This window comes from Dunckerocampus dactyliophorus, chromosome 10 (assembly GCF_027744805.1).
Source record: "Dunckerocampus dactyliophorus isolate RoL2022-P2 chromosome 10, RoL_Ddac_1.1, whole genome shotgun sequence".
Classification (NCBI taxonomy): Eukaryota; Metazoa; Chordata; class Actinopteri; order Syngnathiformes; family Syngnathidae; genus Dunckerocampus; species Dunckerocampus dactyliophorus.
The window spans coordinates 14,362,182-14,375,089 of record NC_072828.1 but is presented as its reverse complement, the minus strand read 5'-3'; the positions used below and the strand labels follow the sequence as shown (position 1 = coordinate 14,375,089).

At 43.3% G+C, this 12,908-nt stretch overlaps 1 protein-coding gene across 13 annotated transcripts in view; it reads right to left on the bottom strand.

Moving 5' to 3' along the window:
* Nucleotides 1-212: 212 nt before the first annotated feature.
* The window catches only part of zbtb7a (zinc finger and BTB domain containing 7a), a 39,726-nt gene continuing 27,030 nt past the window's right edge, over nucleotides 213-12,908 (bottom strand). For 7 of the 13 annotated variants that reach the window (XM_054788947.1, XM_054788948.1, XM_054788946.1 and 4 more), the window contains 2 exons: nucleotides 8,676-9,550; nucleotides 213-6,968 (listed from right to left, as the gene is read on the bottom strand). In XM_054788947.1, coding sequence (XP_054644922.1) covers nucleotides 6,545-6,968; nucleotides 8,676-9,550 — 1,299 coding nt within the window. In that variant the 3' untranslated portion in view covers nucleotides 213-6,544. The remainder of the gene's footprint in view (nucleotides 6,969-8,675; nucleotides 9,551-12,908) is intronic. The other 6 variants (XM_054788953.1, XM_054788957.1, XM_054788954.1 and 3 more) reach the window with 1 other exon arrangement.

Below are 12,908 nucleotides of genomic sequence, written 5' to 3'. Positions count from 1 at the left end.
TTGACTTACTTTCTCTACAGTTCCAATAGCAAAAAACAAAATCACAAATGGAACAAAATGTTTGTTTTCGCAAGGATGTGGACCACATCATGCATATTGCATTGATTAATATTATATGAATATATAGATATATATATAATATAAATATATAGTATTAATCACAAAGAAACTCACATTTTGAATGAGAAAAAAAATATGTGATTCATACTGGGTACCTATATTTTTGGTCCATTTGCATTTTAGACATCAAACAATTTCAATCAAAGCAACAAAAACCATCAACTTTTGCAACCATTGTTTTTTTTTAATAGAAAGATTTTTATATTCTTTAAACCAGACAACCAGATGCCAGACATTTTTGGATATATAAAAAAAAAACAAAAGAAAAAAAACAACATGGAATTACATAATTTTGACTGTGTGTGTATGTATGTGAATGTAGTGGTCTCATATACATCATATATTTATAGTTTTTCTCTATCTTTATCACCAAAAAGTGCAAATTCTCAAAAAAAGATTCACCTGCTTGTGGAGCTAACAGAAACTTGGTGACTTATTTAAAAAAAAATAAACTCACAAGTGTCACACTGGGCAAGGAAACTGTTGCTTCATTTTGTTAGCTGACATTATTCAATTCAAATCTATTATATGGACAATTTTACATTTGGTCACATAATCAAAGCTAAGTGGAGCATACGTTTGGTGCCTGACGTGACTCTGTGTTTGTATACAATTTAACGTTCCAATTTGTGTGTTGGGAAATATTGTGACACATTACAAGTATTAGGTCCAGCAGAAACCGCTATGAAGATGCTGACTACAATCACATATAGTTTCTCCCAGGTTAAACCATTTACTCAACTTGCAGGTGTCAAAGCCCCTCAAAAAACCCAACCTGTGCTGATTTGCAGAAAGTGCTTGATGCCTTGTACTACACAGGTGTTTAACATTCAGCACAGCTTTAAAACTGCTATACAGGTTTGCTTTTTCAAGCTAAAAGGAGTTTCCCAAAACGAGATCACTTTTCTCCCAAATATGCAATCAATCATATGCCGGGAAAAATATGGCGTCCATCTTGCAGATACGTGAGGCAGCTTTTTTTTGCACCACAATCCCACGACTATTCAAGTTTATTTTCTCATGAGGGGAACTTAAGAGACAAGAAAACAAAGCGACAAAAAAAACAAAGAGCACACAAATGTACACAACTGAGGTTGGCCTTTTTCGCAAAGTGCTAATGTTTACAATCGCAGAAGCTGAGAAGTAAAAGGTAGTCTGCAGAGTATGAACGGGGGAATCACAGTATGAAGATATGGAATGTGTCCTCCAATGCTTTAAGTGGCTGCACATGGACCCTTCTGCCAATCCCCTTTCTCTTTTGAGTGGAGACTCTCCCTCCCAAAATGTACCAAATCAATATAAAACTTAAAGAGCCCATCCCTCCTTTACCCAAGTGGGGACGTGTCTGATAAATTAGCAAGGAAAGACACTGAGAGGAAGGCATGATCACAAAGAAAGCAAGCAAGCCAATGCATAGCAGTGTTATTTTCCACCTGAGAAGTACTTGCAAATGAGGCAAAAGGAGACTTGCAACATTATGGAACCACACATGCACTACCCCATCCCTGAAAACAGCATCAAACAGCTTTCTCCCTCCTCACACCCGTATTGTATCCCCGTGCAACCTTTGGAAGGAAAAAAAAAAAACAAGTGCAATTTGGGGCAGCCCACCTTTTGCTAGGACCTGGGGGGCGGCCCATCTTTACTTGAGAACTCATGAAGCCCATCTTTCCTCAGGACCTGGGTGATGCCCACTCATATTAATATCACTCCTATCATTAGAACCTGGCGGAGGGGGTCATCCCATCTTTCGTTTCTAACAAGAAGGTGCCTACCTTTCATTACTAACTGGGGTGGATTACACCTTTCGTAACTGAAGATAGTCCATACTATGCTAGGTCTTCGGGGTGTCCTCCCCTTTAAAAACTGGGGGCGACCCACTTTCCCTTAGAAAATCAGGGCATCCCTCTTTTATTTGGACCTGGGGGCACCCCCTCCTTAAATTATGATTCGAGTGTAGCCCATCTTTCCTTAGGACCTGGGGGCAATCCACCTTTCATTAGGACAAGTGCCGCAAGCACCTCGGTTTAGTGTCTCGCTGCATACGCAGCCTGATGGGAAACACACTCCTATAATTATCAAGTAGAAGAGTCGCCACCCGTGGACCAGCCCCCTTCCTAGCGTCTGCCGCCACAAATCCCCATAACAGTCAACTCGTCTGGTCTTTTTTGGGGATTATTAGTCCTTATCATTGTTGGTGGTCATCTTGTTTTATGGCTTTCTCAGATAAGATTCAGCAGAAACATTTGATAAGACAACAGGAACAGACGTCAATGTCCATTTGGAAAAAAGGACTCAAAGTGGGGATGCACTGGCTGCACAACTCTGAGTTTATCGGCAAAGAAGGTAAGAATAAAAATAATTCAAGTAAAGCTTAACGATTAACATTGCTAATGAGCTAGGCAGCTCGTTGTTTGGTCTGAAAACACGGGCAGAAAAAAACAAAACAGGGTGTTGTGTGGTAATAGCACAAAGCAGAGGTTTGGTCAAACTGGGCTCATGCACAGTAAGGCTCACCTGGTGGGAGTGAGCCGGAGCTCCACATTGCAAAATAAGCTGCTCGCACTAACACAATCACAGTCTGATGGAATTAATCAATTGATTTATCAGTTGGACTGAACATAAATACATGTCATGTCTTGGTTTCACAACTTTGTACATGCTGTGACCTTCACAGCCACCCAAATATTTCTAATGTTTGTCATGAGAGGCCTTGCTACATTCCTACAGCTCCAATGGTAGATTTTGGAAACTTGCACAAAACAAAGCACATCTTGACTGGTATTTTAACATGTCTTGTGTCCTTTGGTATTAGTTTATGTTGATTGATTACTACTTTTACAGGGGGACGGGCGGCTGACCCGCGTCCACACGGAAACCCCCCACAAGCAGGACAAGAACATTTAAATTAGTGCAAATGTTTGCGCTATGTTCAGCTAAAAGCACCACTTCCAGTGCTATCAGGCTTTAATCACAGATACCCACCCAGGCACCCGTTTTCGTCACACTCCTGGCACTGTAAGCTCCCCGAAACGTTACCCCCTTTTCCCGCATGCACTCATCACTCACACAGATGTGTTGTAGCGTAACAACTTCAAGCAAGGTCAGAAAATACTTTACATCCTTAAAACCTGTGATTCTATTCTGCACAACAAACAGCAAAAAACCCAGACAAGGCCAATGGTGGACTAATTAGACTGGCCAATGAGGGGACAAATTAATACATTTTTAACTTATGGTTTTCTGGTCCGAATCAGTTGATGGCTTTGTAAAAATGTTTACCCTTTGAATTTGGTTTCTTTCCAAGACAATGAACATAACACAATCTAGCAGGCTACAATTGGTCCAGCAATAATGCGCTTTTTACAGGGGACATCTTCAGAAAATTAAAATGTGCTGTCATCAAACAACATGGTAACCACACAGAGGCTCAACCGTTTGTTTTGTGTCAAACCTTATCTGCCAGTTTTTCGGTTCAAGGTTGGATCGCTTGTTCCAAGACAATTGAGTTTGCTTGGAAGCACAGCAACTAGTTGACTTGGCTCAAGTTTAGGGAGATTAGGGAGTAAAATGGACTACAGTTAAATTCAAATAAGCCAAAAGGTGCTAGTGCGAAAGCCACCACCAAGGTCCAAATACACAGGTTTAGATGGCTCCTAGGTTATTTAGGGTCCATACTACTCAAGACAGTACAGACATCAGCTCCCATTACTCTGAACTGTGCAATTATCAACCTCGTCTTTATATGACAACATGGGCACAAAACAAAATAAATAAAACGCACACTCTCAAGGCCCAGACAGCCGCCGACAACGACCAGTGAGGGTAAACCAAGATTTATGCAAATGTGCACCCAGAGAGCTGTGAAGTAAACAAGCGACTGTCCAAAGAGGTGTTTTACAACGATTGGGCCTGTTATCACCGCAAACTTAAGAGGGGAGTCGGGGGAACAGATGGAACGTTGTTTGTTTAGCTTGTCCTGAGACCCTCCTGGTCCATCAGAACACAGAACACACTTTCTGCTCCCTCTCTACCCTTAAGACATGTGGACAGCTCACAAACAGCTAACTTCAAGTGCAATCAGTTATATGAAGTCATCTTTTATAATAAGGTCACAAAACCAAGCCTCTCTTTCAGAGCACTCAAGTCCAGATTTTTTTTGTGTGTTTGGCAGCTTTGTAGTCAAACCTGAAAAGAACAAAAAAAAAGGAGCCTTAAATTTACTGAAGGGACGATCTCATTTACAACTTTTTTTTTTTTTTTTTTACTCAAAAGTACCCGTTTTGTTGACAAAAGTGCTCTCGCGTTGATTAACAAAGTGCATTCTGAACCTGCCTTGTCTCAGTGAAGGTGCAATTAAGGACAGAAGTACAGCAGATATGAGCTTCAATCAGGCTGGCACGAGCCATGGTTTGATAGTTTGGAAAACTGTGCATAGTCAATGTAGGGCGTAGCATAATAATGGGAGTTACCTGAATTCTGTGTGGAAGTGGTGATTGAAGCAATTGAGGGAAACTGGAATGCACTACTTGGTTGTAACCAACAGAGGCGCTGTTGATTTTCCCAGCTCAATACAACAAAAATCTGCTAAAATTCCCAATCCCTAATTAAAAGAACAAGAGATCTGTAAGTAGATGGAAAAAAAATTGTGCGTGCTGGTGTCTTGGGCTGAGCGTGTTGGGAGAGACTGCGAAGTGCACTGAGGCTAGCAGCTCAAGGTGCATGTTTGAACAGGCCGGGGCTGACTCACACATTGATGGTGTGGCCAGAGGGACCCTGTGGCTGCCACACACACACACAGGCATGCACATAAAACTGCCAGCCCCCCGAGAGTCTTACCCACGGTAACACCAGGCTCTATTATGATCATATCCCTTATGGGCTTTAGAAGCCCACAGAGAGGGAGAGGCCTGCTCTGATCTCCCCCCGTCCCCTCCCACTCGCCCTGCATGGAAACGTGGCTGAGCTGGGGCAGATTATTTTTTTGGAATGCAACATGGAGAGATCCCCTTCCCCTGTTCCCCTCCCCCATCATGAATCAGCTGCAGATGCGCTCCTATTTGGCCTCCCGACTCAAACAGGTCTCTTCATCGCACAGGTTAGCTCACGGTTGTGTGGTCCCTCTGACTAAAAGAGAAAAAAAACACTTCCTTTCAATATACCACCCCCTCTTTTTGTTGGATGTCTTTAGTTAAGCTGTGCAAACATAGAAAAAAAAGGTGCTAATCTTTTCTCTTCATCATGCTCATTTCTCTCATTTGGGCTCCCTGTCGTTCCCTAAACCTGCGCCTTGTCACACAAGGACACACTGCACAAAGTGAAGCACATTCATTCATTCCCACTCATCCTATTGGGCAGGAACTGTCAAGTGTTGTTTTTTTTTTTTTTTTTTTTTTTAAAAAAAAAAAACAACAAACAGGTGACTCTGTGTTATCGCTCAACAAACATTCATACAGGCCCGCAAATACAACATTAAGCCCATTAGGAGAAGCCAGAATGTTAAGTACACCTCAGCGTTAACAGGGATGTCATATCACCACATGCTGTATATACATGTATACAATTATAAAGTGTCAAGTACCCAGTCAACTCAAAAACAGGAACAAAACAGAACAAAAATTAAGACAAAATCCAAAACGGTGAACTGAAATTGCAGGGCTGTGAGAGCAGTGGTAGCTTTTAAAAAACACCATCTCTTTGTCCTGCAACCCTTGAGCCTCCACTAGTGCGGATTTGACTCGCTGATCATTTGCAACTATAATTTCTTAAAATGCATTTTTTTTAATAGAGTAAGTAACACTTCAATCAAACCCTCGTTTGACTCTTTCTGGAGCATTTGGAGAGTGAGTGAGCGAGAGCTGTTGCATCACAAGTGTCGTGAGTTTTCCTTGCATATGCCATATTATGGCAATGTTGTTTCTATGGTAACTGTACATCTCTAGACCTGCAAAAGAATTTAGGAAAAAAAAAAGCTGTTTTCTCTGGGAAAGATTTGTCCTCACTTCACCCGTACGGCAGCCAAAAGGAGCACAGACACTTTTGCTCAGAGCTCAAAGGCTGTGATGACAAAAGCAATAGTAAAAACCTAAAATCAACTGCATAGTTGCTCAAGAGTTTCTTAGTGTCCTTTATACACTATGCCAATGTATAAAAACCCCTATTACTGATAAGAAATGGCCCAGGAAGTGGATGTCTTGGGTGCGTGATTTGAAGCATTCTTTGCTCTTTAAACCGACTCAAGTGCTTGCATGTCAAAAGGAGAATGAAATGTTAAAATTTAAATTTTTAGACACCCTGATTTGGTTTATTTTTTTGTCTATTTATATATTTTTTAGAGTTTGTATCTGTGTGTTTTTTACTCCTCTGTGTGGACAGGTGGAGAATAGTGACAGAACAGTGTCTATCAATTTCTTAAGTCTTTGTCTCAAGGTCCGGCCCCCCCTGCAAACTCCTGCAGCTGAGGGCTGTGTGCATGGGCCCCATCTACCTCCGACTTGAGAGCTTCAGAGAGATGCTGTCCCTTGATGATGTGAGGCTCCAGGCCAGTGTCTGAGTCAGGGCTCAGCAGGCCCATTGGGGCCTCCAAGAGCCCTGACTCTCGCACTCGAGGCTTTCGGCCTCGGCGAGACGGGATGCCGTTGCAACCATCCTTCTTGAGGTGCCGGTGCAGGTGATCGGAGCGCACAAAAGTCTTACAGCAGCTGGAGCATTGGTAGGGGCGCAGGCCGGTGTGAACACGCATGTGGTTCTTCAGGTCGTAGTTGTGAGCGAAGGCAGCCCCACATTGCGTACAAAGGTAAGGCTTCTCTCCCGTGTGCTTCCGCATGTGGACCTTGAGCTTGTCCTGCCTGCAAACGAAGGAAAAAAGACAAATCAAGCGTGCTTAATTTGATCGTCATGTAGAAAATCCACAAAGTAAAAACATATTGATTCTTACACAGTCGGCTAAATATGCTACAAATGGTTTTATTTCGTCTGTAATGGACAACCATTTCCCGTGAGGTTAGCCAGGCCGCGTGAAACAAAGCCATAAACTCTTCATCTTTATCTGTGTAACTGCACTCAAGAGTGCAACTGTGGACTGACAATAAAGCTCAATGTTCATTGTGTCACTTGGCATTTTTTATGATTCCATCTGAACTTTCCCTGGGCGGACACACCACAGTCAACTGACTGACAGGGGCGTAAGGCTTTTGCTAGACAAAAACAACACCAAATGATTTTAAAAACCTTACATATGGAACAATTACAAAAAAACTGGTTCGTAGTTCAATACCCACAACCCATATTGTAGTAGATTTTCACTCACAATGTAGAGCTACAAAAGTATACCAAAACTTGAACATTTCTAGAGTAAAATAAGTTAACCACTATTCAAAACACAAAGAAAAAAAACGTTGCTATCTTCGCTGATAAATGTCAGATGTTTTGTGTGTCATTATATGATGGTGGTTTGAAAACTGAAATTTTGTGCTTTTGTTTCTAAATATTTGTGTTGTAATTATCTCATAGCATACTTCATTTACACATTACAGTGCGCTGCACTTTGTACTTTAATCAGAATGCCTGCATCGTGCTGTTGCAGCTCCATCCCTCCCCCACGTAAACTTCAGCAACATACAGTAAGGAATATAAAAGGATTAGCTCTCATGCCAAACAAGGAAGCAACAACTTGTTGAAACTGTGATACACATATCGAAGATGACCAGGCAGAGGAACACACAACACAAACACTTGTTGGGATTCAAACTGACAGAAGTGAATTATTTTAAGGACAGGATTGATTTATTACCGCATGCAGCGTAACCCTGATCAAATAGGATTAAGATTACAAATACCCCACTTCCCACTGCTGGTCAAAATTAACCAGGAAGTCAATTCCAATTTGTCATCTCTACCTGCCGTGTCAGCAGAGGTTCTCTGTATTTGTGGCCCACTGCATGTATTTCCAGACACAAATGCTCTGATTGATCAATTAAAATTGGGATTTCAAGGAAAAGACGGAGCTCTAAACTGCAGGGAAACCCCTCTAAGTCACCTGATTTAAGTCTGGTCACATTCGTCTGGGTTGCATGAAGCAAATTTCATTAACGAGGTAAAAAAGGGACAAAAAAATTTGAGTGGCTGTGTGTAACTACTGTGCTGTGGGCAATAATCAACATAAACAGAGATCAAAAGTTGAAATGGCTGCAATGAAGGACACAAAGCACAACCCTGTAACACCCCACCCCACCAGAACTTTATAACAGCCCTCCACTAGATAACACCAGCAAGCCTTCTTTTATAGGACCCCTGTGCTAGAGACCAGGACTTTGCTTTAGAGACTGTCACAATAAAACCCACTTTTATAACTATATATATTCCACTAAAATATTCTACATGCGAAGCCATGCAAAAATGAACAGCAGGGTTGATTAACTGCGCTGGCCCCTTAATGCAAAGCCTAATTCTCCTACTCTTGACTTTGCGGTGCATCCCACTTGCTGGGTGCTTTGCCAAGTCCAAGACTGTTAGTACACGTGACACGGGGCAGTCACTTCATTAATTGGGCTTACCTGGTAAAGCGCACTTTGCAGATGGCGCACTCATAGGGTTTCTCTCCCGTATGTGTTCGGATGTGGCGGGGTAGCTTTCCTGCTCCTTGAATGACCTTGGAGCATATGGGACACTTCTGAAAGGCCTTTGAGCGCATTTTCCTCTCCCCTCCACCTCCCCCACTGGCCCTCTCTCCTCTCTCCCCTCCACCAACTCTGTCATGGCCAGAGATGCCTCGTGATAACCACAGCGGCGCCACTCCTGGTGTCACAGCGGCAGAAGGGGTGTCCTCGCGCTGCGTGCTGTTAAAGTAATTGTAGTAAAATTCCATATCCGGGTCATCACCATCGCCTGGCTCTTCCACGGCCGTCCCACTCTCCTTTTGCCTCTCGATGGAGTCCATCATCCTCTGCAGAAGGGCACTGGCTGAGCCTCTGTCCCTTGCCATTAGTTGTCTGGCCCCATCCTCTGCCTCTGTTGCGTCGTGCCCCAACCGGGCCTCAGGGGGGAGGTAGAAATGCCCATTCTGGGACGGCGGGTAGTAGAATGACCCAAGGCTTATACCGTTGCCCTGCACTGCCTCTACGTCTTCGTCATCGTCCTCCTCTTCTTCTTCCTCCTCTGGCTCATGTGTGGGGGCTTGGGGCAAAGCCAAGGCGAAGGGGGAACAGTATTCGCCAGGGCCAACGGGTGTCCCATTGCTGGGGGTCCCCCCATTGCCATGGTTAAAGTGCAGGTGTGTGGGCAGGTCCCTGAGCTCTGGCGTGCTGCAGCTGCTGCTCCAGTGCGCCCCTCTCTGGAAGTACTCCAGGAACTCTCGGGCCCGCACCTGGTTTCCCTGCTCTCCTCCTCCTCTGCCCCTCTCCTCATCCGCCTCTCTTTGCTCACTGCCCGCCTGGAGATGCATCAAGAGAGAGAGAGACAGAAAAAAAAATTTTGTTTTAGAGGAAACCAGGAATAAGACTGTAATTACTTACAGAGGAACCAAAGCCACCTGCCCGTTTTGAGGGAAGTTTCCCTTCTTCACACATCATGCAAAAAGGCCATACATCTTGCAAGCCTATAGTTCAGTTAGCATCTAAATGATTAACTTCACATATTTTTTGCTTGCATCTTCTTTCGCGACGAAGCACTGCGGCCATCTTGTTTACGTGTGTGCTCCACAGCGGAAGAAGATGAGAGTGTCTTCATCACATACACAAGAAAGGAGAGGCGACAATGGCCAGCGAGACAAATATAACGCAAAGCAATATGTGGGCTCTGATTTTTAGAAGGAGGCATATTTATGACGCAAATGTATTACTCTTTCGAAAGCATGTTGTTTTGAGAAGCATGTTGTTTTTTGGTAGACAGCAGCATTCATGGCTCCATTTATCACAGAAAGTCTTCCAGGTCCTGAAGCAGCAAAACAGCCTCAGACCATCGCACTACCACCACCATATTCTATTGTTGGTATGATGTTCTGTTTATGAAATGCGACATTACTTTTATACCAGATGTTATGGGACACACCCCATCTAAAAAGTTCAACTTTTGTCTCGTCAGACCACAGAGTATTTTCCCACAGGTCTTGGGGATCATCAAGATGTTTTCTGGCAAAACTGAGACAAGCCTTAATGTTCTTTTTGTGCAGCAGTGGTTTTCGTCTTGGAACTCTGACATACAGGCCGTTATAGCCCAGTGTTTTTCCAAGTGAGGCCTGCAGTTCTTTGGATATTGTTGTGGGGTCTTTTGTGACCTCATGGATGAGTCTTCGCTGCGCTCTTGGGATAATTTTGTTTGGCCAGCCACTCCTGGGAAGGTTCACCACTCTTTCATATTTTCCATTTGTGGATAATGGCTGTGACTGTGGTTTGCTGGAGTCCCAAACTTTACAAATGTCTTTAAATCCTTAGATCTCTATTACTGTCTTTCTCATTTGTTCCTGAATTTATCTAGATCTCGGCATGATGTCTAGCTTTTGAAGATGTTTTGGTCTACTTCACGATTGAGAACAGTAATCAGGATAGGGTGTGGCTAGAGAAATTGAACTCAGGTGTGATAAATCACAGTTATGTTTTAACAGGGCGGCAATCACTTTTTCATGCAGGGCCATGCAGGTTTGGATTTTTTTCCTCCCTTAATAAAAAAAGTTTGTCATATTCTGCTGGAGCTGCTCTGCTGCCGCCTACCTACTCTCTTGCAGTGCACTGCTGGTCCTGCCGGGACGGAGCCACCTGCGCACACCTGGGAACTATTGTAATTAGGCCTTCTTCAGCCATGCTTGGACACTTGCCAGATTGTTGCATTGTCTATGCTCTTTCCCTGCTCAAACATCTACTTGTGTTGTGCTACTGTGCGTACTTCTAGCCCTCTGGACTTTTACGCTCCGTAGTCTTTTGCGAGTACCGTGTATTCTGCTTGGCTTTTTCCAGCAACTATTTTTGTTTGTACTTGTATGGCTTCACCTGGTTCTTTGGTTGTACCATAAATATTTTCTTAGCAAAAAACCCCCCAAAAAACTAAGCAAAATACAAATAAATGCAATCACTGGCTCAATAGGTGACAACATACATAATGTAAAAAAAAATCCATAAATAAAAAAACTTGTTACATTGTTTCATAGCGTGGGGAACGCGCAGGTCACAACTTGTCCACAAGTGTTTTGGAGTTGTTGCAGTTTCTTTGCTGAGTTTTGATTAATATTCTTGCGCCACCAAGTTCCACTTCAGTTTCCGGGTCATGTGATTGCTGTTAGCAACTGTTGCTAAGGCTCCTGTCTCCTGAATCACATTTCCAAATGTGGAGATGTGATGAGACAAACACTGATTGTCGACGTGAGTAATATGTCGACCGACAACGATGACAATAGTGTGGCCGTACCAGTAGAATGACGACACGTATGCCTTCGAGTTCTGCCACCTAGCACTACTACACATGCTTTTACAAGGAAACCTGTTAAAAATAGTGAAAATCTGCAAAATGTGCATCCCTTTTGAAGGAATATTTCACATAAGTGGTGTTTTCACTAAATAATGGTATATTTGTGTATTTTATGTACTATATGTTTTATGCTGCAACGTACAGTGTCAATACGTCTTTACAAACGATTAAACTATGAGATTTGCGACTTATTAGGTTATGATATTCATCGTGTAATGTGCTTAAACATTAGTTTGATAGCTGCAAAGCCAGGAGAAATGTAAAGTAAATCCACACACTACGGGATGGAGAACTATGAGGGCACACATCTCGTCACACTGGCTCTGCTTTATGCTAACGAGAAAGCTAATGTCTGTGTTATCTATGCCACAACAGTTAAGTTGCCCAACCTTTGGCCACACAGCTCATGCCCATGGTTTCAGCACAGCAAAGCCCAGTTCTAACTGCGAGGAATAACACAGGACATGACAAAGTATTTCCACATTGTGGCCACGCTGGACCTCCACTTTCTCCCATACCGCAGATGGACAATTTTAGCGGTTTTGAAACTGTGACTTTTTTATACCATGGTATACCTTGCAACCGGTAACAGGCCCATGCCTGATTCCCAGTGGAGAGAAACATTCCTAAATACAAGCAAATCTCAATGTTTGAAAAAACAACTTGAATGTGTATGAACTGTAATTACGTGATTGTGAGTGAAACACTGCCATGATTGTTATGAGATAACAATACAAGACAAAGCCTATCGCATGTCACGATGCTTGATTATGTGGACGTGTAGCTGTGATATGATGTGGCTGCAGTCTGCAAAAGAAAAAAAAAAAAAAACAACGAGCTGTTCCTCCACACAAGCCATTGGCTCAGTATGAGTAAGCGTTGAACTAACCCCAAGGCCGTGGGTGTGTGTTTGGCATCGTGAGACAGACTGATAACGGCATTGACGCAAGCTTGACGGGGTTCATTACAGAACTTAATGAAGGGGAGAGTTACAAGGACCACACACCATCCATCCATTTTCTATACCGCTTCATCCTCATTAGGGTTGCGGGGGCATGCTGGAGCCTATCCCAGCTGACTTCGGGTACACCCTGGACTGGTCGCCAGCCAATCGCAGGGCACATATAGACAAACAACCATTCACACTCACAGTCATACCTATGGGCAATTTAGAGTTGCCAATTAACCTCACCTGCATGTTTTTGGGAATGTGGGAGGAAGCCGGAGTGCCCGGAGAAAACCCACACGCACACGGGGAGAACATGCAAACTCCACACAGAAATGCCCATGGGAGAATCGAACCCAGCTCTTCCCGATCTCCAGGCTGTTCC